Consider the following 21,005-nt stretch of genomic DNA (forward strand, 5'->3'; position numbering starts at 1 on the left):
ACACCTCACGCTCTCGCTCAAGATGGATTCCAGTAGCTCTCAGACTGTTGCTGCACACGCTATGAACGACCGCATCCCGCTCCCAGCCGACACCAACGTGGTCCCGCCTCGCTACCGCCCCATCATCATTCGGGAGTGGGCCTCTCGCTTTCCAACCTACTACGCCGAATTTGAGGAGCTTCACTGGACGTTTGACGGTTGGGACGCGCTGGCGGACGAGCTGCACGCCGACTGGCTTTACTACATCACCGCGGCGACGCGAGTGCGGGCCAAGATTGACGAGTTGTGGAAGGGCAAGACGACTTTCGCCAGCTCGGCGGAGCGGACAAGATACAAGAAGTGGCTGTACGAGGAGAGCGATAGGCTGTACGAGGAGGGTGGCCGACTGGAGGAACGGTTGCAGGGGCCAGGCGGTAAGTCGTCGATCGTCAGTCTACATACGGTCCTGACAGGTCGTCCCGTCGCAGGTCTCGGCCTTCTGAGACGGCGATTCCTCAAGCTTCATCAAGAACTCGATCGCGGGAGTCGCCTGAGCGGCTTGCCCTCGTTGAGCGGCAAGTCGCTACTTGCATCTGCCGTTGCGGCCGCGAAGACTCTGGCTTCGAAGATCGCAAGTGAGTAGTTGTTCTCGGAGCGCTAGATGCTCGGACTTTATTGACCGCAGCCCAACCTCAGCAGTCCCTTCTGACGAGCTGGCCAACACGGCGGTGCCCCTTCTTGCTGACGCAGCCGAACCGCAGGCCGAACGCGCTGCGCCGGAGGACCGAATTTCGCTCCCAGCTGACACCAACGTAATCCCGCCTCGCTACCGCCCCATTATCAGTCGGGAATGGGCGGTCGACTATCCCACCTACTACGCCGAGTTCGAGGAGCTTTACTGGATCTTCAATGGCTGGGATGCGTTGGCGGACGAGCTGTACGCCGACTGGCTGCTCTACATGGCGGAGGCGAAACGCGTTCGAGCCGAGATCGAGGAGATGTGGAAGGGGAGGAAGACGTTCGCCGAGGCTGCGAGGCAGGCCGCGCACGAGACGTGGTTGTACAGGGAGAACAAGCGTCTGTATGATTCGGGAGGCAAGCTCAAGGAGCGGCTGGAGGGTCCGGGCGGTGAGCTTCTCGACAATCCTTTCCGAAGGTTTCCTCACCATTCGTCACGCGCTGGACTATGCCTCCTCAGGCGACGGTTCCTCAAGCTCTATCCAGACCTCGACCGCGGGAGCTACCTCAGTGGCTTGCCCTCTTTGAGCGACAAATCGCTACTTTCGGCTGCTTTCCGTTCAGTCACCTCCTTAGCATCTCAAGCTCTTGGTGCGCATGGCCAGTCCTACGACCTATAACTGCTCCTGATCATCGTTCCGTCCCAGTATCCGCCTACGAAGCGGTGTTCCGCCGGCCGTTGGAGCGTGATGCTGAGAGCTGAGCCGAAGCTGAGCCAATCGCCAACTATGCGCATCAAGACCTGAAGGATCGCCGTATGGCGCATCAGTACAGCCTGCAGGTCTTGCTGCACCGGCTAATTCGACACTGCTCATTTCTGGACAAGTTGTCCGCAGGATGGAGCTGAGTCGGTTAGATCGTCGCACTGCGCCTTCTGTGCTCCTCTGCAGGATGAGTCTCGATGATTCTGCCTCACTCGCGGCAGTCGCACCTCTATCTCTCCTGCCTCCCTGCCGTCGAAGCCCCTTGCGCTTCTCCCCCTCCACTCCCTCACCAGATGGCGTCTTTTGGCGCATGTACTTTGTTCTCCTGCCTGTGACGATGCTCAGCCTGAGCACTTCGCGCCGACTGGCGCGGATGAGGCCCATCTAAGGGTGAGTGTCGCTTCCTCAGTTCGCTGTCAGGCATGCGCTGACATTTCGTCCGGTCGCACTCCATTTGCCTCAACGCCAACTGAATCGGGTCTTCGGTAGCCTTATCCAGACATACTCCGTTCAAGGGGCAACCCGCACGCCGCGCCTCGAATCGGTCTTTGGAGGTTCGCCTCCTCCTTGCCCCTTGTCGTCTCTGTCCTTCTGCTCCTTCCGCCAGCATGTAATCGAAGCCTGTCATCCCCTGCATGTCCGTAGCTTCAGCCTCATCTGCGAGAGGTGTCGTCTTGCTCGTCGCTGCGCAAGGTTGACCTTCCGCTCCTCACCCGCGACTCCGCTTCGCACCGCTCGAGAATGGCTCGCTGGCTAGCATCTGCAGCATTGCTCGCTGCGGCAGCTTCCTCGCTCGCCCGTGCGGCCATTGTCGTCCGGGACGGCAAGCTCTCGCTCATCGACGCAGTCGGCGCATCCGCCGTCGCAACAACAGCGTGCGTCCAGTTGAGCCCTCCAGTACGTAAAGACGACCATATGCTGACCCTGCCGTGCTCCTTGCGCAGCTTCACGTCCGACTCGCCATCACCGCTCCCCGCCCGCCAGCTCAGCCCCACAGACGCCCTCAAGCTGTCCTTCACCGTCCTGAACGACTCTGCGCCATTCGCACCGCAGCAAGCTGCTGTTCTCGTCCAGCCGGTGAACGAGGAGGAGCGCAAGCAGCCGGGGCGGGATTGGACGAGCTGGGTCAAGGTCAGGCAGAACTCGGGCAAGGCGCGATGGGACTTGGTGAGTTGGCCTGCGGGGGTCGTCTTTGAGAGCGCAGACTTCTCTGGGTTCGCCGATAGCGCGCCGAAGCGAGAGTTGGAGTCGAGCGCCATTCTGACCCTCTCGTCGCAGGACCTCTCTCGCGCGGACCCGTCTCTTCTGTCCCTCTCTTCCGGTCCTCTCTCATTCACCCTCATCCTCGGCCACCCCTACGTCGCCCCGCTCTCCCTCCCGCTCGGCACCTTTACCCTCCCCTCCTCGCTCGTCCTTCCCTTCCCTTTCCCTCCCGACGAGGACCTCCCGAAGCACTGGGAGGTCGAGCGGTACAAGCCCATGCCCGAGATTCAGTGGACGTTCCGCGAGGGCGAGAAGAAGGTCAACAAGGTTCTCGCGCTCGGAGGGACTGCGGTCGTCCTCGCGCCGTGGCTTGTTCTCCTCGTAGCCGTAGGCTCCCACGCTCTCCCCTTTTCGCTGCATACGAAGCTGACATCGTGTCTCTCACACAGTTCCGCTACATCCTCCCCTCGCTCCACCTGTCCTCGTCGCCCCTCATCCTCACCTTCCTCGCCTCCCTCACAGCCCTCGAGCTCCTCTTCATCGTCTACTGGGTCCGACTGCGCCTCATCCCGACTCTCCCAATCTTCCTCGGACTCGGCGCCTGGAACGCGTGGATCGGAAGGCGGGCGCTCGGAGAGGTGCGCAGGAGGAGGATCGCGAGGGAGGAGAAGGAGGCGGGGAAGAAGGTCGAGTAGGCGCGAGCACGATTCATCGTGAAAAGGCTGTGAGCCATATAGAACAGTCGCCGTGCAAAGTCCGTCACTTGCGTGCAAGTCCGCGAGGGGGTTGAGGTCGATCCTGCCAGCTCGTTGGCTCCGCCGCTTGAGGTTCGACATCTGCGACGTTGTGCTCTCTAGTCTCAAGGCGCCACCGAAGCCAAAACATGCGGTAAACATCGCCTTCTTGCAGGGAAAAATCGACCACGACCCGCCTGCTCCTCCTGGCGAAGGAGAAAGGCAAAGAGGGCCACAGCCGCAAAACCTGCAAGAACGCGACGGAGAAGGGCAGGAGGGATGCGGAGTAAGAGAGATAGGGAGCGGGAGGTGAGGGGAGATGCGATGGAGGGAAGTCGGGAAGGAGATGGTGTGTGCGAGGGGGGTCTTACGGCGATACGACAACAAGCAACGAGCCGAGACTAGAGTGAGAGAGGTGTAAGGAGGAGGCGGAGCGAGGTGCGCTAGCTGCGCGGAGATGGGACGGAGAGCAAGGGAAAGGTGAAGAAGGGCGGAGATGGTCGGTGAGGAGGACGAAGGACGGCGAACGAGCGTGATATCGAGACTAGCGGGCGGGTGAGGGTATCGATGGGGCGGGGAGGGCTGTACAGTCGGGGGCTTAGTCGTTCGCGGGCGTTCATCGTCGTTCACGGGTCGTCGCCGAACGCTCATCGCTGCTGGCGCGACGCCATCGCCTGAGCCTGCTGCTGCATGAATGCCTGCTGCTGCTGCTGGTTGTACTGCTGAGGCTGGCCGTACTGCTGCTGCTGGCCGTACTGCTGCTGGAGGTGGGGAGGGAGAGGCGCGCCGTTCTGGCCTGGCCGAGGCGCATTCTGGCCGTAGTACTGCTGCTGAGGCTGCTGCTGCTGCTGAGGCATCTGGTGAGGCGGCTGCTGGTACTGCTGCTGTGGCGCGGGTTGCTGCTGCTGCTGCTGCTGAGGGGCAGCGGCGGGAGGCTGCGGTCCTTTCCCCGGACCTGAGGCGCCTGCATTCCGTGTCCACCGACGCCCGCCGGCACCGCGACCTTCTGACCCGCCTTGGCCGCCTCCTGCGCGCCCTTGACCTCCTCCTCCGTCCCCGGCGCGACATACAGGCTCCGGTCGATGACGGGCGGGATAGGCTGGATCTCGGTTCCGAGTTCCTGCTCGATGCGGTACAGGTTGAAGCGGTCGTCGTACGTGATGAGGTTGATGGCGAGACCGAGGTGGCCGTAGCGACCGGAACGACCGATCCTGTGAAGGTACGTCTCGGCGTTCTTGGGGAAGTCAAAGTTGATGACGACGTTGACGGCCTGGATGTCGATACCGCGCGTGAGGAGGTCTGCCGACGCACATTCTCTCTCGTCAGCATCCCATCGACCGCCACGACACGACGACAAGCGGACGCACCGGAGCAGACGAGATTCCTGCAGACGCCGTTGCGGAAGTCGTGGAAGACGCGGTTGCGGTGCTGCTGGAGCATGCGGGCGTGCGAGTAGAAGCAGGAGTAGCCGAGCTCGGTGATCTTCTTGGCGAGGAGCTCGACGCGGTTCGTCGAGTTGCAGAAGATGATTGACTGGTTGATTTGGAGCTGCGCGTCGAGAGGGGTGTGTCAGCTCGCGCGCTCGTCGTGGCTTATCCTACTCCGTCTTCGCCTCGACGCAAGGCGGCTCGAATGCTGGAGGAAGCGGCTGGACGCACCTTGGAGAAGAGGGTGTTGAGGCAGTGGACCTTCTGGCGCTCTTCGAGGAAGGCGTAGTACTGGGTAACACCGCGGAGCGTGAGCTCGTCCATGAGGTTGATCTCGTACGGCTTGCGCATCCACTTGTCCTGCACATGCACGCGCGTCAGTACAGACTCCGAGGAAGTGGGCGCGAGAGGCGGCGGGACGCACCTTGAAGTCCTTGACGATGAGCGGGAACGTAGCCGAGAAGAGCATGACCTGCCTCTCCTTTGGCATGAAACTGAGGAGCTGCTCGATGACGGGCGTAAACTCGGGCGAGAGGAGCTTGTCTGCCTCGTCCATGACAAACATGGGGCACTGGCTCAAATCGGCGATGCCCTTTCCGGCGAGGTCGAGGATACGTCCGGGTGTGCCGACGAGGATGTGCACCGTCTCCCCCAGCCGAAGGATATCGTCGCGCAAGGTCGTCCCGCCCGTCGTGACCATCACCTGCGCGCCCGTGTGCTTGCCTAGGGTCTTGCAGACCTGACTCGTCTGGAGGGCCAACTCGCGCGTGGGAACCAGCAAGAGAGCCTGAATCTTGGGGATCTTGGGGTTGACGCGCTCGAGGACGGGGATGATGAACGCTGCGGTTTTGCCCGTGCCGTTTTTCGCGCGAGCGAGGATGTCACGGCCTGTGAGGGCGATGGGGATCGCTTCTTCTTGGATGGGCGACGGGCGCTCGAACTGCCCGGCGTCGTCCCGTCAGTACCCTGCTCCCCTCCAACGGAAGCGGTCGCAACTCACCCCAGCCTCAAAGATTCCCATCAACAACTCCCTCTTCAAGAAGTAATCCTCAAACTCGTTTCCCTTGGTCGCCGTAACATCCTGCTCGACCACTCATCAGCATCCACTGAGAAGAGGGAAGAGGGCGGAACGAACCTCAGTCTGCGGCCTGGTGTCCTTCGTAGGGAGGTTGAGCTGCTTCTTCCAGTCTTCGGGTTGTTGCTGAGGCGCGGAGGAGGAGGACGCTTGAGGTGCCGACATGATTGATGGGAGGTCGAGGGTGAGAAGAGGAGGGGGAGGGTGGAAAGTCTCGTATTCGAGGCGCGCGCGCGGGTCGTCGAGTACGTGTGGCGCGGAGAGAGTGCAGAAGAAAGGCTAGTGCGCTATCGTCTCGTCGCCTGTGCGGGTGTGGGCGAGTTTCGAGAGGGTGGGTGGACGAGCGGGTGATGCGGGTTTCGAGGTAGCTCAGCGAGACGCGGCGGAGGTGGGGCGGGTAGCTCTGTGCTGTGAGGAGAGCTAGAGGAGTAGGTGGGGACGGCGCAGGCTGGACAAGAGCTATATGCGCCGAGAGCGAGGGTTTGGGAGGAGGAGGAGCAAGGTGAGGAGGCGTCTCGAGGAAACTTGCACTCTCGCTCGCTGGAATGGACGATGCGCGGGTTGGTGTACAGCAGGATGGCATTCGAGGGCACAACTAGACAGAACTGGGTGGAAAAGACTGGGTCGCAAAGGGGGGCTGAGGAGTTACTCCTGCTCCTTCTCCGCCTTCCATGCCCTCTTGATCAACTCGGTGATGCCTGCACAACAACGAGCAGAGCAGTCAGTGAGAGATTTTCCAGCGGCTCTGGTCGGGCGCAAAGCGGCGCCTCAAAGCGAGACCGCCGCCAGCCCATTCAAACTCGTCCGCGGCAACTCACCGATGTCGTTCGTCTCGAACTGGTAGACGCCGACGAGTGCTCCGACGGTCGCGAAGCGGAGGAGCCAGGACATGATCGGTCCGAGGACGGGGAACTTGCGCGGGTGCAGGTAGTCGGTCAGGATCTGGTCGAAGCCCTGTAGCCGACGTATTCATCGCGCAGTCAGCTTCACTGCTCAGAGGGGAGGGAGAAAGACAGTGCGAAGGAAGCGCCAGCGCACCATGTGCGAGTGGGCGACGATGGCCGTGCAGAGGACACCGTCGAGGACGGGGTTGGCGGACGAGACGGCGGTGGCGCCGATGAGGGGGACGAGGGAGGCGCTCAAGAGGCGCTCAAAGGTCCAGTGGTACTGGCCGTGGGCCTTGTTGGGCGTCGGGAACGGCGTAGGGTCATTGACGGTGCCCTCGACATCTGGCAGCGGAGGTGAAAGGGTCAGCTCAGAGGCGGGCGAGGTTCGGCTGGAGGAGAGGCGGGACTCACAGGCTGTAGTGAGCAGTTGCGGTGGTATGGAGCAGCACGGCGGGCGAGGGAGGCGATGTCCGAGGGTTCGAAGGAGGAGGGTCAGTTGGCGGTCACTTGGAGCGAGTGAGAACACGCACGCTTTGCTGCGCTGCTCTGTGCTGCGGCGAGTGGTCGTCCTGTGCACGGTGAAGCCTGTCAGCTGGCTGTACGGGGCGCGGTCGCATGCGGTGCGATGGATGCGAGGCCGCGGTCGGGAGGGGTCGCGAGTGGACTTGCCCGAGTGGAAGGAGCGGGCTGCGAGCTGGCGGAGTGCGGGTGAGCGGATGGCGGTGAGCGACATGGTCACGTGGCAGCACAGCGACAAGCCAGAGAGCGAGCGAGCGTCGAGGTGAGCGCGGCGAATCGACGACGAGGCGAAGCAAGGAGCTGGGAGAGGTCTACGGCAACAGCTCGGGGTGCAGCGGGAATGATACCGAGTACACTTCTATGTACTGCCACGATTTACTGGCTTCTCGCTGGATTTACCCGCGAGCGAGCGACGTCCTCTCTCTCTCCTCCTCGTCGAACACCTCTCGACCACCTCGACTGAAATCGACCTCGCTCTACACCCGCTCTGACTGGCTTGACTGCTCCCAATAGCTCGCTGCATCCTATCGTCAAACCCCCGAACGCCTACACCGCGCCTTCGTCCTCCTGCACCCCCTCCAGCTACCCCACCAGCAACCGCTCTCCCTCCTCCCTCGACCGCTCGTACCCTTCTGAAGAATGGTCTTCCGACGAGGAGTCCCGCTTCCTCGAGTCCCCGAACACCTGAAGCAGGCAGAGGCAGTACCGGAGGGACACGCCGACCTTTCGTGCGTCTCGACTTGTCTTCTTTCGGGTTCTCAAGCTGCTACGCGGCGCACGGGACTGATGCGCTAGGGATTCGGGCTGCACAGGAGCGTCGTGACCAAGCTCGCCATCTTCACGCTGGCCATGGTCCTCCTCCCCATCGGCACCTATTACCTAACGCGGGACTTTCTCTTCGGCCGTCCGTCCCCTCCTCCACCTTCCTTCCCCCTTCAAGCTCTCACTGACCCCCCTCACGCTGCACACAGCCCAAAACCTCACCTACCCAGCCATCGCAGCCGTAACAGTCGCCAACCTGATCCTGGTCGGATTCGTGTATGTCGCGTTCAGGGAGGACCAGGTAGAGCAGGATCGCGAGAGGGAGGAGAAGAGGAGGGCTTTGGGCAAAGTTGGGGCGGGAAGCACAGCGGGAGCGGCGAAGGTGGGCGAGGTGAGGAGGAAGGGTGGGAAGGCGGAGTAGGCGCGGGTGGGTGTGGAAGGAGGTCTATACCAGGTGCGCCTCGCTTGCGTTGATGCTTACAGTCTGTGAGCTGACTTGTCGGTTGCGTAGTCTGTACAGTACACCTTTGCATCCGCAATTGCAGTTGATTCCCCTCGTCGAGCAATCGTTCTTCCCAGCGCCTGCTCTTCCAGCTGGCTCAGCTGCCCTCACTCGCGCTTCAGAGAGTTCTTGAGAGAGTCTACGAAGCGAATCACCCACCAGGTCGAAGTCACTCATCTCGAAAGTCACTCCCTCCAAGGTTGTCCTTCTCCCCTTCGCCTCACCTCCGTTTTCCTGCTCTCGCTCTGGCCAGTCTCCGCTCGGGATGCCCTCCCTTCCCCCGCCTCGCCCTCCAAACCCCTCCTCCTTCCGCGTCGCCACCTCCTCCCACCCGCGCTCTCATCAAACCGACACCTCCGACCTCTCGACCTTCCAATCCTCCTTCCTCTCGCGCGCACTTTCAACCGCCGGCCCCTCCTCCCTCGCTCTCAAACTCTCCTGGATCGAGCGCCTCACGAACCCTGCTGGAGTCGCGGTGGAGGAACTGAGAGAAGCGGCGGCGGTGTTGGATCGCGCGAGTTGGGAGGACTTGGTGGAAGAACGATGGATGGAGGGTCGGTGTCCGTACCCTACTTGCTCTCGACCAGCAGGGGAGGCCTACCGACTCCCTGCGGAGCGCGAGCAGGACTCGAAGCGACTCAAGTTCCGTCTGCACGCGAACGGGTTGTTCGAGGCGCCTAGAAGGGAGGAAGGGAAGGGTGCGTATTGTTCGGCGGAATGTAGGGCTCGGAGCGAGTGGTATGCGGGTTTGGTGGGGAGGGGGAAGAGCGCGGAGGGGGAGATGCTGGAGGATGTGGAGGAGAGGAGGAGGGAGGTTGTGAATTCTACGGAGGAGTTGGTGAGGCAGAGGCAGGCGGAGGAGGCGAAGTTGGGCCCCGGGAAGGGGAAAGCGAAGGAAGAGGAGCCGAGGGGGAAAACGGACGACTTTCGACAAGACCTCCTCTCGTCGCTCACGATCCGCGAACACGACCCGTCTTCGACTGCAGTACCTCTCCCACCCTCACTCGACGCTCCGGTACAAGACTTTGAGCGACCACGACGAGTCGAGCCTCCTTCTTCCTCCTCCTCGAAACCCTCACGCTCAACTCGCTTCCCCGCCTCTCCCGCTCCTCGATCCGGCTCGTCGTCCGCCACGACATCCTCCTCCACCGGCTCATCCCTCCTCCCATTCTCCACAACCCGACTAAGCAAATCAGTCCTCTCGTCCCTCCCGCCCGCTCCTCCTGCACGTCCTCCAAACGGCCTACCACCAATTCGGTTCCTTGGCGTCCCCCGGACGGTTGACGACGACTCCCTCGCCGAATTCGAGGAGGAGGAGAACGACGAGGTTAGAAAGATGGTTGAGGAAGGGTTGAGGGAGCGGAATGAGGCGAGGAGGAGGGGGGAGATCGAGTAGAATATGAGGCGAAGGGTTGAGGGGCGTGTAACGCGGTCCTTGAGCGCCGGCGAGGTGCCGCGACCGTATTGCCGAGGATGCGTGAGTGCCGTCTCAACGTTCGCAGTGGCTAGCGTGACGCTGGAGAGACGCTACGACGGGGAGGGCCAAAGCAGGCGATTGAGCAGGCTGGAGCGAGCTGATGGGCTTATGCGTGAGCAGCCAGCAGATAAGGAGGAGGGGGGGTGTACATGAGGCGACGAGAGGCTGACGAGTTCAGCTCGTCTGAGGTGAGGAAGGGGGTTCAGGCTCAGATGGAGGGCAGGAGGCGGCAGGTCGCGTGCCTCTGATCCACGAGTACAGCGACGACGCAGCTGTTTTGCCAGCGTCCAGCGCGGAAGAAAGAAGCGAAGGACCGTTTAGCGAAGGGAGATCTGTCAAGCGTGCGGTGCGGTCTAGCTCCGGGTTACGAGCGAGATAACGTCGTCGAAGAAGGCAGAGACCTGCTGAAGAGAAGCTTTGAGCGAACAGGCGGGCGTAGAGGCCGTCGAAAAGCGGGAACGCACCTGCAGGGCCTGCAAACCGCCGAGAAAGTTCTCCGGCCCGCTCGTGCATTCGATCGTCCCGCTGGTCCAGCTGCTTCAAGTGCGCTGTCTTCGCTGCGAGGCTGGGAAAGCGCACGTCCCCCGCGTCGAACTTGGCGTACGCTCGCCGCACCGCTTCAACCTCGCTCAGATGGGCCGCCCAATCAACGTAAAGCCGGTCGGCCAGCTCGTCCCATCCATCAAAAAGCCAGTAGATGTCCTCCCACTCGCTGTAGTACTGCGGATAGCGATACGCCCACTCGTTTGCGATGGCGGAGCGGTAGGCGGGTGGGAGGATGCTGGCGTCGGCTGAGAGCGGGATGCGGCCGTCCTGAGTCTGCGGGGAATGTGTCTGTAAGCTAGGCGCGTCCATCTTCGCAAGAGCGGAGCAGCGATGACGAGTCGGGCGGAGAGGAAGAGGAGGAGCTGGAGGAGGTCGAGGGTTTCGTCTCGCACACTCGCTGGAGAGGCCATCAATGAGCTCTGAGACTACTCTACAGCACCATCAGCTGCGCGCAAGAGCCGGCTCAAGAGGCCGCGTCACTGTGAGGCCATCGCGGACTTCGCGCTGACAGTCGACCCCTTGCAACGAGCGACGGCGGAAATGCAGATTGCAAGGCACTGCCTAGTGAATACAGTCGCGCACTGTGCCCTGAGCTCAGTACCGCAGATACAGCGTCCCGAGAAGCGGGAATCCCGAGAGAAGGGCGAGCCAGAAGAAGAGCTGCGTGCGCCGAGGGTTGTCAGTCCGGCGCATGGGGGAAAAGAGGAGGAAGTGAGCGTACGTTGCCGAGCGCTGGATACTGTCGGAAGATCTTGGCGCGGCCCACCATGATGAGCGGGAGCTGGGCCATCTGCGCCGAAAAGAAGCGGAACCGCAGATGAGCGTTCGTCCGGCAAGCTAAAGCTGCTCAATCGCGTGACGTCCACGCACCTGCATCGAGAACAGGTACAGCCGAAGCTTCTTCGTCACGACCGCCATGACGAGTTCGTGCACGCAGGCGCTGAACAAGAACGTGACGAACGCAGCCGAGAGCTTCGAGAGCTTGTAAGAAGCCATCGTTTCGGCGTAAACGTGGCGGAGGAGGAAGGCGTGGACGGGGCGATTCCACTGCGCGAGGACGGGCAGGAAAGTCAGCCGAGATTTAGGATGAGCAGGGCGAAGAGCGGAGACGTACCTTGCGCGAGAACTCGTCGAACGTGCACGAGTTCCACCAATCGTCGAAGCTGCAGGACAAGCGAAAGTTAGCTCAACTCGACTGACTTCGCGGGAAGAAGCGCCAACACGCACAAATTCCGATCCGCAAACCTCGTCAACTCCGCAAACCCATTGCACACGCCCTCAAAGATGACGTAGAAGATGAGGAGGTACGCGAGCGTGAACGGCAGGGCGAGGTCGAGGACGAACCCGAAGAGGGGCGTGTCGGTGCGCGAGGTGACGGGGAGGATGAACGAGTCGACGATGAGGACGAGAATGGAGAAGGTGCCGAAGGTTGCGAGGGTCTTTTCGAGGATGTAGAGGGGCCGGATGCTGTGGCATTGCGGCAGGTCAGTTCTGCTCTTGCCTGAACCTGCGCGATAGAGAGTGGAAGAAACTCACGAATCCGTCCGAGGGTACTCCAACTCGTACACCAACGTCGGCACAAGCAAGTAGTCGATAAAGTTCGCAAAGGTGACGTTCTCGGGGAACGTGACGGGCTTCTTGCCGTTACTCGTGAGGAGGTCCTTTGCCTCGCAGATGGCGATAGCGAGTTTGCTGACTTGGTCGGATGGGTGCCAGGTGAGCGTCTCAACGCCTTCTTGGGGTTCTTCGGCGCGAGAGGGGGCGAGGGTAGCGGAGGGGGCGGAGGAGGAACCGGTGCGTGAGGCAGAGGGCGAGATGGATCGTCGTCGAGCAGTCGGCTGTCGATGCCGCAACAGCGCCGCAGCCGCCTCGTCCTCCGACGAAAGGGCCGAATTCGACGCATCCGTCGAAGATAGAGTCGCCGCCGCCTCCTTCTCCCCCTCGCTCACTCCCGCCTCACCCTCCTTGGCCCTCGCCGCCTCCCCACACTGCCTCTCCCACTCCTCCCTCGCCTCCCTCTCCGCCTTCCTCCGTCCACCCATCTCCTCCAGCACCTCCTCCAACCGCTTCTCGTCCTTCTTCAACTGTCTCCGCCGCTCCGAAAGCTCGCCGTTCAGAGAACAGTAGCTATGGATCTTCATGAGCATCGAGAGGGCGTGGAGGGTCATGAAACCGCTTTGGACCCAGGGCCAGTTGCTGTGCCCATCATCTCGTTAGCGCAGAGAGGAGGGAGGGAGAGGGATGGGACGGACCGGTGGAAGGTCCAGCGGATCGCGATGGCGAGGTAGAGCGTTTGACAGATGTGTTGGATGATGACGCCTGCGCCGTGGTACCGGATCCAGCCGTGTACGAGGAGCTGCACAGCAGCGCAAGCAGATGCATCGTCCCGTCAGTTTCAGGAGGTATGAGCTGACCGTCCGAAGCGCGAGCGCGAGCGCACCTTTGCATACGGCACGCACAACAACGACGCGCTAACCAACACCGCATCACTAACCGCCAGAACCCACCCATCGCGACTAATCAACGCCGCAAACCTCCATTCTCCACCCCACCCACCCTGTTCCGCAAACCGATGATACACAGTCTTGAGTGCCCCAACGAAGATCACGATCCAGAACAACGTGTACAGTCCGCGGAACGGGTCAGAGGCGGAGGTGAGGTTGTGACGGTCGAAGTGTGAGGTGCGTGGGGCGAAGTGGGTCCGACGAGAGCGGAGGACTTTGATCTTTTTCGGGTCGCCGCCACGGGCGGGGATAGGGCGGAGAGTGATGGAGTTTGTGGTGGAGGAGAAGCGGGCGTCGACGGAGGCGGCGCCGACGTGGGTGAGGCTGAGGGAGTGGATGAGAGGGTGGTGCGAGGCGGATTGGAGGCGACACGGAGGAGGGGCGGGAAGGAGAAGGGTCGAGGTTGGAGTCGGACGACGGAGAGAACAGCGTCAATCTCCCAGACTTCGTGCAAGAAGGAAGCATCGAGGAGAGGGAGGAGTCTGGAAACGCACGTCTGGGTGACGGCCTTTCCGCCTTTGCCTGTGACAGTCGTGATGGTCGTCGTAACCCCTTGCCTGCACGCGCGCAGCCAGTCAGTCCCTGCATCTCGCTCCCTCGCCGCTCACACCTCCCCCACTGATCAAGACCTCGGGACTTGTTCTCGCGCCTACTCACCCATTCGCCAGATCCGGTGTCCCCTCCCTCGTCGACACCTCGCTCGCGTAGCTCGAAGCGGTCGAGAGCTCTCCGCGCGAGAGAGCAGAGGGCCGAGTCGCAGTCGAAGGAGGCGCGGAGTCGGGCGAGATGGGCGGCGCCGAGTCTGGGTGTCGGAGTGCGTCGTCGACGAGGTTGGCTGGGCCTGGGAGTGGCGGGTCTGGCGAGGCCATCTGGTGCGGTGTGAGCGCAAAGTTTCGAGGAAGAGGGAGCGTCACTGGAAGGGATCGCTCCGTCATACACGCAGGGTCGATTACTGTCGATTGCAGTGCGAATGTGATGGCTCTCTTTGTAATCGAGTTCGCCGGTAACAGTCGACATGCTCAAGGGGAAGTAGTCGTCGAGCAGAAGCAGGTGGTCGACTTGGTGGCTCGTTCGCCTGTGAGAGTGAGCCTACTACCCATTACACGTTTGACACCGTTACAGACCCACTCACGCCCTCACCCGCTCCGACTCGCAACTCCACCTCGTCGACCCAACGCGCCGCGACGGGGGGTTGCCCTCTCGCACTCAGCCGCACACCCACACCGCTCGCCAACGATGCTCGACAGGCTCGAGCTGTACAACTTCAAGTCCTACAGGGGCACACAGACAATGTGCGCTCCTTTCCTCGCTCTCCCCGTCTCGCGGCGAGTCCCAAGTTGACATCGCGTCCCCTCACTCCCCTCACTCGCAGAGGCCCGCTCCACTCGTTCACAGCGGTGATAGGACCGAATGGAGCGGGAAAGAGTAACCTCATGGACGCCATCTCGTTCGTCTTGGGCGTCCGGTCTGCCAGCTTGCGCTCCACCGCGCTTAAGGACTTGATCTACCGCAGCGGGAGGAGGAGGAAGGCCGACAAGAAGGGAAAGGGGAAGGCTGTCGAGGGCGCCGAAGACGAGGAGGAAGAGGGCGAGGGCAGCGAACAAGATGTGTCGGCGGCGGAGGAGGAGGAGGAGGAGGCGGATGGGGAGGAGGACGGCGTCGACGGAGAGCGCACGGCGTGGGTCATGGCCGTCTACGTCGACCGCGAGGAACAGAAAGAGTGGCGCTTCCAACGATCGTGGGTCCCTCCCATCTCGTCTCCCTCCCTCTCTCGCTGACCGCCCGACACGCGCAGAATCTCGACCTCCGGCTCGTCCGAGTACAAGATCAACGGCAAGACGGTCTCGTACAAGCGGTACAACGAGCAGCTCGAAAAGTTCAACATCCTCGTCAAGGCCAAGAACTTTCTCGTCTTCCAGGTGCGCGTCGTTGTCGGGCTCGTTTTGGCCTGCTCTTCCTGGCCGATGAAAGAGCAATGCTGATACATCGCGTGCGCAGGGCGACGTTGAAGCGGTGGCATCGCAGTCTCCGAAAGACCTCGCCCGCCTGATCGACCAAATCTCGGGCTCGCTCGACCTCAAAGACGACTACGACCGGTGCGCCTCGGCCCTCCAAAAAGCGACCGAGCAGTCCGTCGCGCAGCACTCTCGTCGCAAGGGCGTCAACAGCGAAGTCAAGCAGTACCAGACGATGAAGTCGGAAGCGGAGCGGTGGCAGTCTCTCCAGGCCCAACGCGCCGACGCGGTGATTCATCATCTCGTGTGGAAGTTGTTTCATGTCGAGGAGGGGATCAGGGCGAGTGAGGAGCGGATTGATGAGAGGAATGAGGAGCTCAAGGCGCTGAGGGAGGAGAATGAGAAGTTTGAGGAGGAGGTGAGGGGGAAGAAGAAGGAGGTCAACAAGGCGCAGAAGGAGGTGACGAAGCAGGAGAAGGCGCTCAAGGCCAAGGAGAAGGAGCTCGAGGAGGCTGTGAGTCTGCTCCCGTCTTTCCTTTCCCTTCCCGGATCCTCACTCACTCTGCCTCTCGCGCAGCGCCCCGAACTCGACGGCATCGACACGAAGCGCCAACACGCGCTGAAGAAGCTCAAGCAAGCCGAAGACCAAGCCTCGAAGCAACAAGCCGATCTCGACACGCACGACGCCAAGCTCGACCAGCTCAAGCGCGACTTGGAGACGACTAACAAGGCGGCGGAGAAGCATCGGAAGCTTCAGGAGAAGGCGGCGAGGGAGAAGGGGATCTCGTTGAGTTCGGAGGATCTGGCCGAGTACAACAAGCTGTGCGTGCGAGCGCTCTCCTGTTCACCCTTCCCTTACCGTGTCTAACACATTGTCGCGCGCCCCGCAGCAAGAGTCAAGCCTCGACCAAGGCCGTCGACGAGCGCGAAACCCTCACGAACCTGCTCAACGACGACAAGACGAAGCGTGACGCGCTCTCGTCCGCGCAAGACCAGCTCGACACCTCGCAGCGCAAGATTGATCGCCTCAAGAGCGAGGAGGCCAAGTTGCAGGAGCGCAAGGAGAATGCCGAGAGGAACGAGGCAAAGGTCCAGGCGGACTTGAAGAAGGTCAAGGCGGATTTGGACGAGTTGCGCAAGCGCAAGCAGCAAATTGCGTGCGTCCGCTCTTCCCACCGCATGTTTTCCGAAGAGCAAGCAAAGGACCTGACGAGCTTCTTGGAGCGCAGCCAAACCGAAGCCGAATACAATGAGAAGCTCGAGAAGACGCTGCAAGACCTCCAGCGCGCCGGCGCCGAGAAGCACGAGAAGGAGTCTGAGATCAAGTTCAAGGAGACGCTCGCGGCGCTCAAGCGCACCTTCCCCGGCGTCAAGGGCCGCATCATCGACCTCTGCAAGCCGACGCAGCAGAAGTATGGGGTTGCGGTCACGACGGTCCTCGGGAGGAACATCGACTCGATTGTCGTCCATAACGAGAAGACCGCCATCAGCTGCATCGAGGTGCGTCCTGCTCCATGAGGCAAGTGCCGACCCGTTCAGCGCGCTGACTGCCTTCCACGCCCGCCCGCAGTACATGCGCGTCCAGCGCCTCGGACAAGCCACCTTCGTCCCCATCGAGACGGTCCAAGTCAAACCCATCAGCGACAAGTACCGCTCGTTCGCCAAGGGCGCCCGCCTCGCCATCGACGTGATCACCTTCGACTCGTCCGTCGAGAAGGCGATGCAGTTCGCGTGCGGCAACGCGCTTGTGTGCGACTCAATGCAGATTGCGAGGCATGTCTGCTACGACCGTGGGCAGGAGGTCAAGGGTGCGTGCGAGTCTTCCTCCAGTCCCGCTCGGCTTTGCTAACGCTTCGCTCATCCACCAGCCGTCACGCTCGAGGGCACCGTCATCCACCGCTCCGGCACCATCACCGGCGGCACGTCTCAGCAGGGCGGCCGCCACTTCGAGGATCAAGAGGTCGAGAGTCTCCGCCGCCGCGAAGCCGAGTTGCGCGGCAAGCTCGCCGACGTCTTCAAGAACCGCCCGAAGGCCAACGCCGAGGAACAGCTCATCAACGACGAGACACGCTTGAAGGCTGACTTGCAAGTCGTCCGCGACGACCTCTCCTCGACCGAGTCGCGCCTCAAGGGCGTCCGGGACGAGCTAAAGACGCTCCGCAAGAAGGCCGCCGACTCGCAGAAGACGATCTCGCAGATCGAGGACGAGCTCGAGCAGCTCGAAGCGCAGGCTGCGACTTGCCGCGACGTCATCGACCGCGAGGAGGACGCCATCTTTGCCGACTTCTGCCGCCGCATCCGGGTCGCCAACATCCGCGAGTACGAGGAGAAGCAGCTCCGCGGCGCGCAGGAGGACAACGCGCAGATGCTCGTCTTCAACACGCAGGTCGCGCGGCTGAACCACCAGATCGCGTTCCAGAGCGAGCAGGTGGACGGGACGCGCGAGCGGCTCGAGTCGCTCCAGAAGCTCGCCGACAAGCAGCGCAAGGCGCTTGAGCAGCTTGATGTCGACCGCGAGGCGAAGCAGGGCGAGATCGAGGCGCTCGAGCAGGAGGTGCAGGACTTGTCGACCGTCCTCGAGCAGCTGCGCGACACGCTCAAGGACAAGACGAGCGAGCTCGAGCGGGTGAGGAAGGAGGGCGGCAAGGCGTCGCGTGTGCTCGACAAGGCGCTCAAGGAGATTGCGTCCTGCGTGCGTCCGATCTGTCCCCTCGCTTCCTGAGCTGGTGACTGATGTGCCCTCTTGTGCAGAACGACGAGATCGAGCGCCTGTCGTCCGAGCGCTTCTCGATCTACCGCCGCTGCAAGCTCGAAGAGATCGACCTTCCCCTCTCGAAGGGCAAGCTCGACGACATCCCGATCGAGGAGGCCGCCGCTCCCGCCGCGCCGATGGACATCGACGGACCGGAGGAGGGTACGCAGAACGTCTTCCAGGCGAACACCTATGGCGTCGAGGTCGACTTCGATGAGCTGGATGAGGACAAGCAGGAGGTGCGTGCCGAGCTCTCGCTTCTCTTCGACTGATCGTGACTTATGTATATCCGCATGCAGGATGGCTCGGACGCTCAGGAGGAGAAGCTGCTCGCCACCGTCAACCGCCTGCAAGGCGAGATCGAGAAGATGACGGTCAACCTCAAGGCGATCGAGCGGTCCGTCCAGCTCTCGCTTCTTCGCCTGTGACGCTCGCTGACCCACAGTGTACGCAGACTCGGCGACTCGGAAGCCCGCTTCCGCGAGATCGACGAAGAGTTCGACCAAGCGCGCGAAGAGACGCGCAAGGCCAAGGACGCCTTCAACGCCGTCAAGAAGAAGCGTTGTGACTTGTTCAACAAGGCGTTCAAGCACATCGAGGACCGTATCGACCAGGTGTACAAGGATTTGACGAAGGGCAAGGCGAGTCCGCAGGGCGGCGTGGCGTACTTGTCGCTCGAGGAGCCTGAGGTGCGTCCGAGCTGAGTTCTTACCGACCGATTATTATCACTGATGCACGGCGCCCGCCCGCAGGAACCCTACCTCCACGGCATCAAGTACCACGCCATGCCTCCTCTGAAGCGCTTCCGCGACATGGACCAGCTTTCCGGTGGCGAGAAGACGATGGCTGCGCTCGCTCTCCTCTTTGCCATCCACTCGTGCGCTGTTCTCGCTTGTCCAGACGGAGGAGCGGTGTCGCTGACCCTGCTTCACGTCCGAACAGCTTCCAGCCTTCGCCCTTCTTCGTGCTCGACGAGGTCGACGGCGCTCTCGGTGCGTATCGGCTTCTCTACAGCCGCTACGATGTTTGACTGACCAGCTCGTCGCCGCAGACAATACGAACGTCGGCCGCGTCGCTCGCTACGTCAATCAGCGGACCCAGCATGGCGACTTCCAGTGCGTTTCTCGTTCTCTGCATTGCTGAGCGAATCCGCCTTGCTCAGTGTGCTGCAGGCGTTGCGAGATGCACGCTCACTCACTGTGCTGTTCTCTGCGCAGGTGCATCGTCATCACGCACAAGCAGCTCATGTTCGAGTCGTCCTCGGCGCTCGTCGGTATCTACCGCGAGGCAGGCTCGAAGACGCTCACGCTCGACTTGACCAAGTACGCCGAGAACGGCGTGTGAGGCGGGTGGACGGTGCGAGGGAGTCGAGGGAAGGGTGTTCTCCAGCTGTGCTTCCGGTTGTTTCGTCTGTTCCGCCTTGTACGAGTACCCTCCCGTTCGTGCTAATGCCTGTGTTGTCATTCGTCGCCCCTCACTGCGTCTGCGAGCAGAGTGCGAGCGAGAGAATGGTCGTTTGGGAAGGTCACCTCGGTCGACATTGCGCTCTGGTTACCCCGCCTTCAATTGTGCTAAATTGAAGTCGATTACACACACGTCGAGTCGCGCTCTCCTTCATCAGTTCACGGCGCAGTTCAGCTTCGAGGGGAGCGAGGCGAAGAAATCTCGAGTCTCTTCCTCCGTCCCAACACGCACAACTACCGTCCTGCGACCTGCCAGACGACACCAGCTGCCCTGCGACGGTCCAGCAACTCGCGATCGCCTCCGTCGCCCGCTCGCGTGCGTCTTCTCGTCTTCCTGCCTCGATCCCGCCGCTTGTCCTCCCTCGTCACTCAACAACGGCGTCGTTCTTCGGGCGCAGCTCTCCTTGCAGCGCACACTCGAGACTGACGCTTCCTCGACGACGCTCGGCCACGCTTCCTCTCCTCGTCGGCCCCCTCGCCGCGGTCAGGCCTCCTCTCCCTTCGCCAATTCAAGTCCAACTCGCTCTCCTATCGTGACGTCCCAATGAAGCGATGGACATCGCTCTCCCTCTCCCAGCCAGCTCGTCGCACAGAACGCTTCGCCCCGGCGTTTTCGCTCAACCTCCTCTAGCACCCGCTTCGACGCCTGGCACGACGGTGACGCCCTTCGCTGCGGATCCGACCGCGGTGATGAGGTCCACGACGGCACGAGGGAACGAGGGTTGGGGGCGTATGGCGACCAGTGAAGCTGGCGGGAGGGCAGGAGGGATGGCGAGTCTCCCGAGGAGTGCGAGCGGGCGGGAGGGGCTAGTGCAGAGGCGGGACTGGGCGTATGAGGGAGCTTCGTCGGGCTTGCAGACGACTGCCGACAGCAGGAAGGCCGGCGATGCGAGCTGGAGGACGGGACAGACGTCGCAGTCTGGTCGGGACGAGGTTGGCGGGACTGGTCTTGGTACGTTGCCGTCCTTTCCTCTCTTTCGCCGGCTGTTTTGCTCACTATCCACCCTTGTGCAACAGCGAGCCGCCGCAGATCAGCTACGACGACCTCGACAGCGACCCGAGCTACCTCTTCGTCCCTATCCGCCGCTCAACACGACCGCTACCCATCCAGCTCGACCTCGCTCCATCCGCAGCGTTTTTCCTCTCTTCAACGCACGCCCTCAGCCTCGTCAGGCTCCGCCACATCCGCCGACTCGCCCGTCACTCCCGCCCTCGGTGCGGAAAGCGGTGCGGTCGTCTACCGGCGAGCCAGTCAGGACCATCCTGCGATGCTGCGTCCTTCGCTGAAGGGCAAGGAAGGAGCGGTCGACGTGGGTGAATGGGGAACGACGCGACCACTGTCGCCCGTTTGGCCGAACCAGTCAGCCTTAGGCCACTCGTTTGCCTTTCCTGCCAGGACCAGCTTTCTTGTCGACTTGTGCGTCTCGCCGTTCACTTCTCAAAGGGTCTCTGCAGCTAAGCCGTCCTGTTTTCCAGGGCCTCGCAACCCCTCACACAGGACGCACTACGTCCTCACTCCGGCTCGCTCCCTCGCTCCGACCGCATCGTCTTCGACTCGGCCATTCCCGACCATTCACCTTCACTCCATGCTCCCTCCCCTCTCTTTCCTACCTCGCCTCTCACGCAATCTTTCGAGCCAGCCGGCAGCTTCCTCCTGCCAGCCTTCTCGCCTGCTTCTGCCGCATCGCCTCCTCTGCAGACGAGCCGACCTGCGCAAACTGGCAAGCCTGGCAAGAAAAGGATTGTCGCGACGCCTCCTCTGCAGACGAGCCGACCTG

General features: G+C 62.0%; 9 protein-coding genes across 9 annotated transcripts in view; 6 read left to right on the plus strand and 3 right to left on the minus strand.

The window, feature by feature from the left end:
* Positions 1–61: 61 nt before the first annotated feature.
* On the plus strand, positions 62–1,337 carry RHTO_00720 (uncharacterized protein; the record flags this gene model as incomplete). The annotated part of the gene is made up of 3 exons (XM_016414404.1): positions 62–413; positions 468–614; positions 679–1,337. The coding sequence occupies 3 exons, from the start codon at positions 62–64 to the stop codon at positions 1,335–1,337; spliced, it is 1,158 nt and encodes a 385-aa protein (XP_016273560.1).
* Positions 1,338–2,162: 825 nt separating this feature from the next.
* On the plus strand, positions 2,163–3,319 carry RHTO_00721 (dolichyl-diphosphooligosaccharide-protein glycotransferase; the record flags this gene model as incomplete). Its single annotated transcript, XM_016414405.1, has 4 exons — positions 2,163–2,296; positions 2,366–2,588; positions 2,700–3,011; positions 3,074–3,319. The coding sequence occupies 4 exons, from the start codon at positions 2,163–2,165 to the stop codon at positions 3,317–3,319; spliced, it is 915 nt and encodes a 304-aa protein (XP_016273561.1).
* A 655-nt stretch (positions 3,320–3,974) lies between these two features.
* Positions 3,975–6,025, minus strand: RHTO_00722 (ATP-dependent rna helicase dhh1; the record flags this gene model as incomplete). The annotated part of the gene is made up of 6 exons (XM_016414406.1): positions 3,975–4,657; positions 4,726–4,906; positions 5,017–5,145; positions 5,210–5,725; positions 5,786–5,866; positions 5,921–6,025. The coding sequence occupies 6 exons, from the start codon at positions 6,023–6,025 to the stop codon at positions 3,975–3,977; spliced, it is 1,695 nt and encodes a 564-aa protein (XP_016273562.1).
* A 480-nt stretch (positions 6,026–6,505) lies between these two features.
* On the minus strand, positions 6,506–7,480 carry RHTO_00723 (succinate dehydrogenase (ubiquinone) membrane anchor subunit; the record flags this gene model as incomplete). Its single annotated transcript, XM_016414407.1, has 6 exons — positions 6,506–6,558; positions 6,679–6,814; positions 6,899–7,089; positions 7,159–7,161; positions 7,278–7,316; positions 7,417–7,480. The coding sequence occupies 6 exons, from the start codon at positions 7,478–7,480 to the stop codon at positions 6,506–6,508; spliced, it is 486 nt and encodes a 161-aa protein (XP_016273563.1).
* A 425-nt stretch (positions 7,481–7,905) lies between these two features.
* RHTO_00724 (vacuolar ATPase assembly integral membrane protein VMA21-like protein) lies at positions 7,906–8,449 on the plus strand (the record flags this gene model as incomplete). Its single annotated transcript, XM_016414408.1, has 3 exons — positions 7,906–7,994; positions 8,079–8,170; positions 8,238–8,449. The coding sequence occupies 3 exons, from the start codon at positions 7,906–7,908 to the stop codon at positions 8,447–8,449; spliced, it is 393 nt and encodes a 130-aa protein (XP_016273564.1).
* Positions 8,450–8,795: 346 nt separating this feature from the next.
* RHTO_00725 (protein of unknown function DUF408) lies at positions 8,796–9,926 on the plus strand (the record flags this gene model as incomplete). Its single annotated transcript, XM_016414409.1, has 1 exon — positions 8,796–9,926. One exon carries the CDS (start codon positions 8,796–8,798, stop codon positions 9,924–9,926), a length of 1,131 nt encoding a protein of 376 aa, XP_016273565.1.
* A 1,221-nt stretch (positions 9,927–11,147) lies between these two features.
* Positions 11,148–13,992, minus strand: RHTO_00726 (sterol O-acyltransferase; the record flags this gene model as incomplete). Its single annotated transcript, XM_016414410.1, has 10 exons — positions 11,148–11,213; positions 11,275–11,343; positions 11,424–11,600; positions 11,668–11,716; positions 11,781–12,020; positions 12,090–12,749; positions 12,806–12,909; positions 12,994–13,381; positions 13,552–13,614; positions 13,715–13,992. The coding sequence occupies 10 exons, from the start codon at positions 13,990–13,992 to the stop codon at positions 11,148–11,150; spliced, it is 2,094 nt and encodes a 697-aa protein (XP_016273566.1).
* A 301-nt stretch (positions 13,993–14,293) lies between these two features.
* Positions 14,294–19,108, plus strand: RHTO_00727 (condensin complex subunit SMC1; the record flags this gene model as incomplete). The annotated part of the gene is made up of 16 exons (XM_016414411.1): positions 14,294–14,349; positions 14,430–14,795; positions 14,853–14,976; positions 15,056–15,526; positions 15,590–15,834; positions 15,903–16,169; positions 16,242–16,512; positions 16,583–16,820; positions 16,881–17,704; positions 17,764–18,003; positions 18,064–18,161; positions 18,219–18,453; positions 18,517–18,641; positions 18,707–18,756; positions 18,816–18,879; positions 18,982–19,108. The coding sequence occupies 16 exons, from the start codon at positions 14,294–14,296 to the stop codon at positions 19,106–19,108; spliced, it is 3,801 nt and encodes a 1,266-aa protein (XP_016273567.1).
* Positions 19,109–19,779: 671 nt separating this feature from the next.
* RHTO_00728 (uncharacterized protein) overlaps positions 19,780–21,005 on the plus strand; it is a gene marked incomplete at both ends in the record, with an annotated part of 3,924 nt that continues 2,698 nt past the window's right edge. The window contains 3 exons of the mRNA XM_016414412.1: positions 19,780–20,179; positions 20,245–20,644; positions 20,704–21,005. The exon at positions 20,704–21,005 is cut by the window's right edge and continues 272 nt beyond it. Of these exons, the coding sequence (XP_016273568.1) occupies positions 19,780–20,179; positions 20,245–20,644; positions 20,704–21,005 (1,102 nt within the window). The remainder of the gene's footprint in view (positions 20,180–20,244; positions 20,645–20,703) is intronic.

The sequence above is a fragment of the Rhodotorula toruloides genome (genome assembly GCF_000320785.1).
Source record: "Rhodotorula toruloides NP11 unplaced genomic scaffold Scaffold10, whole genome shotgun sequence".
NCBI classification, from domain to species: domain Eukaryota; kingdom Fungi; phylum Basidiomycota; class Microbotryomycetes; order Sporidiobolales; family Sporidiobolaceae; genus Rhodotorula; species Rhodotorula toruloides.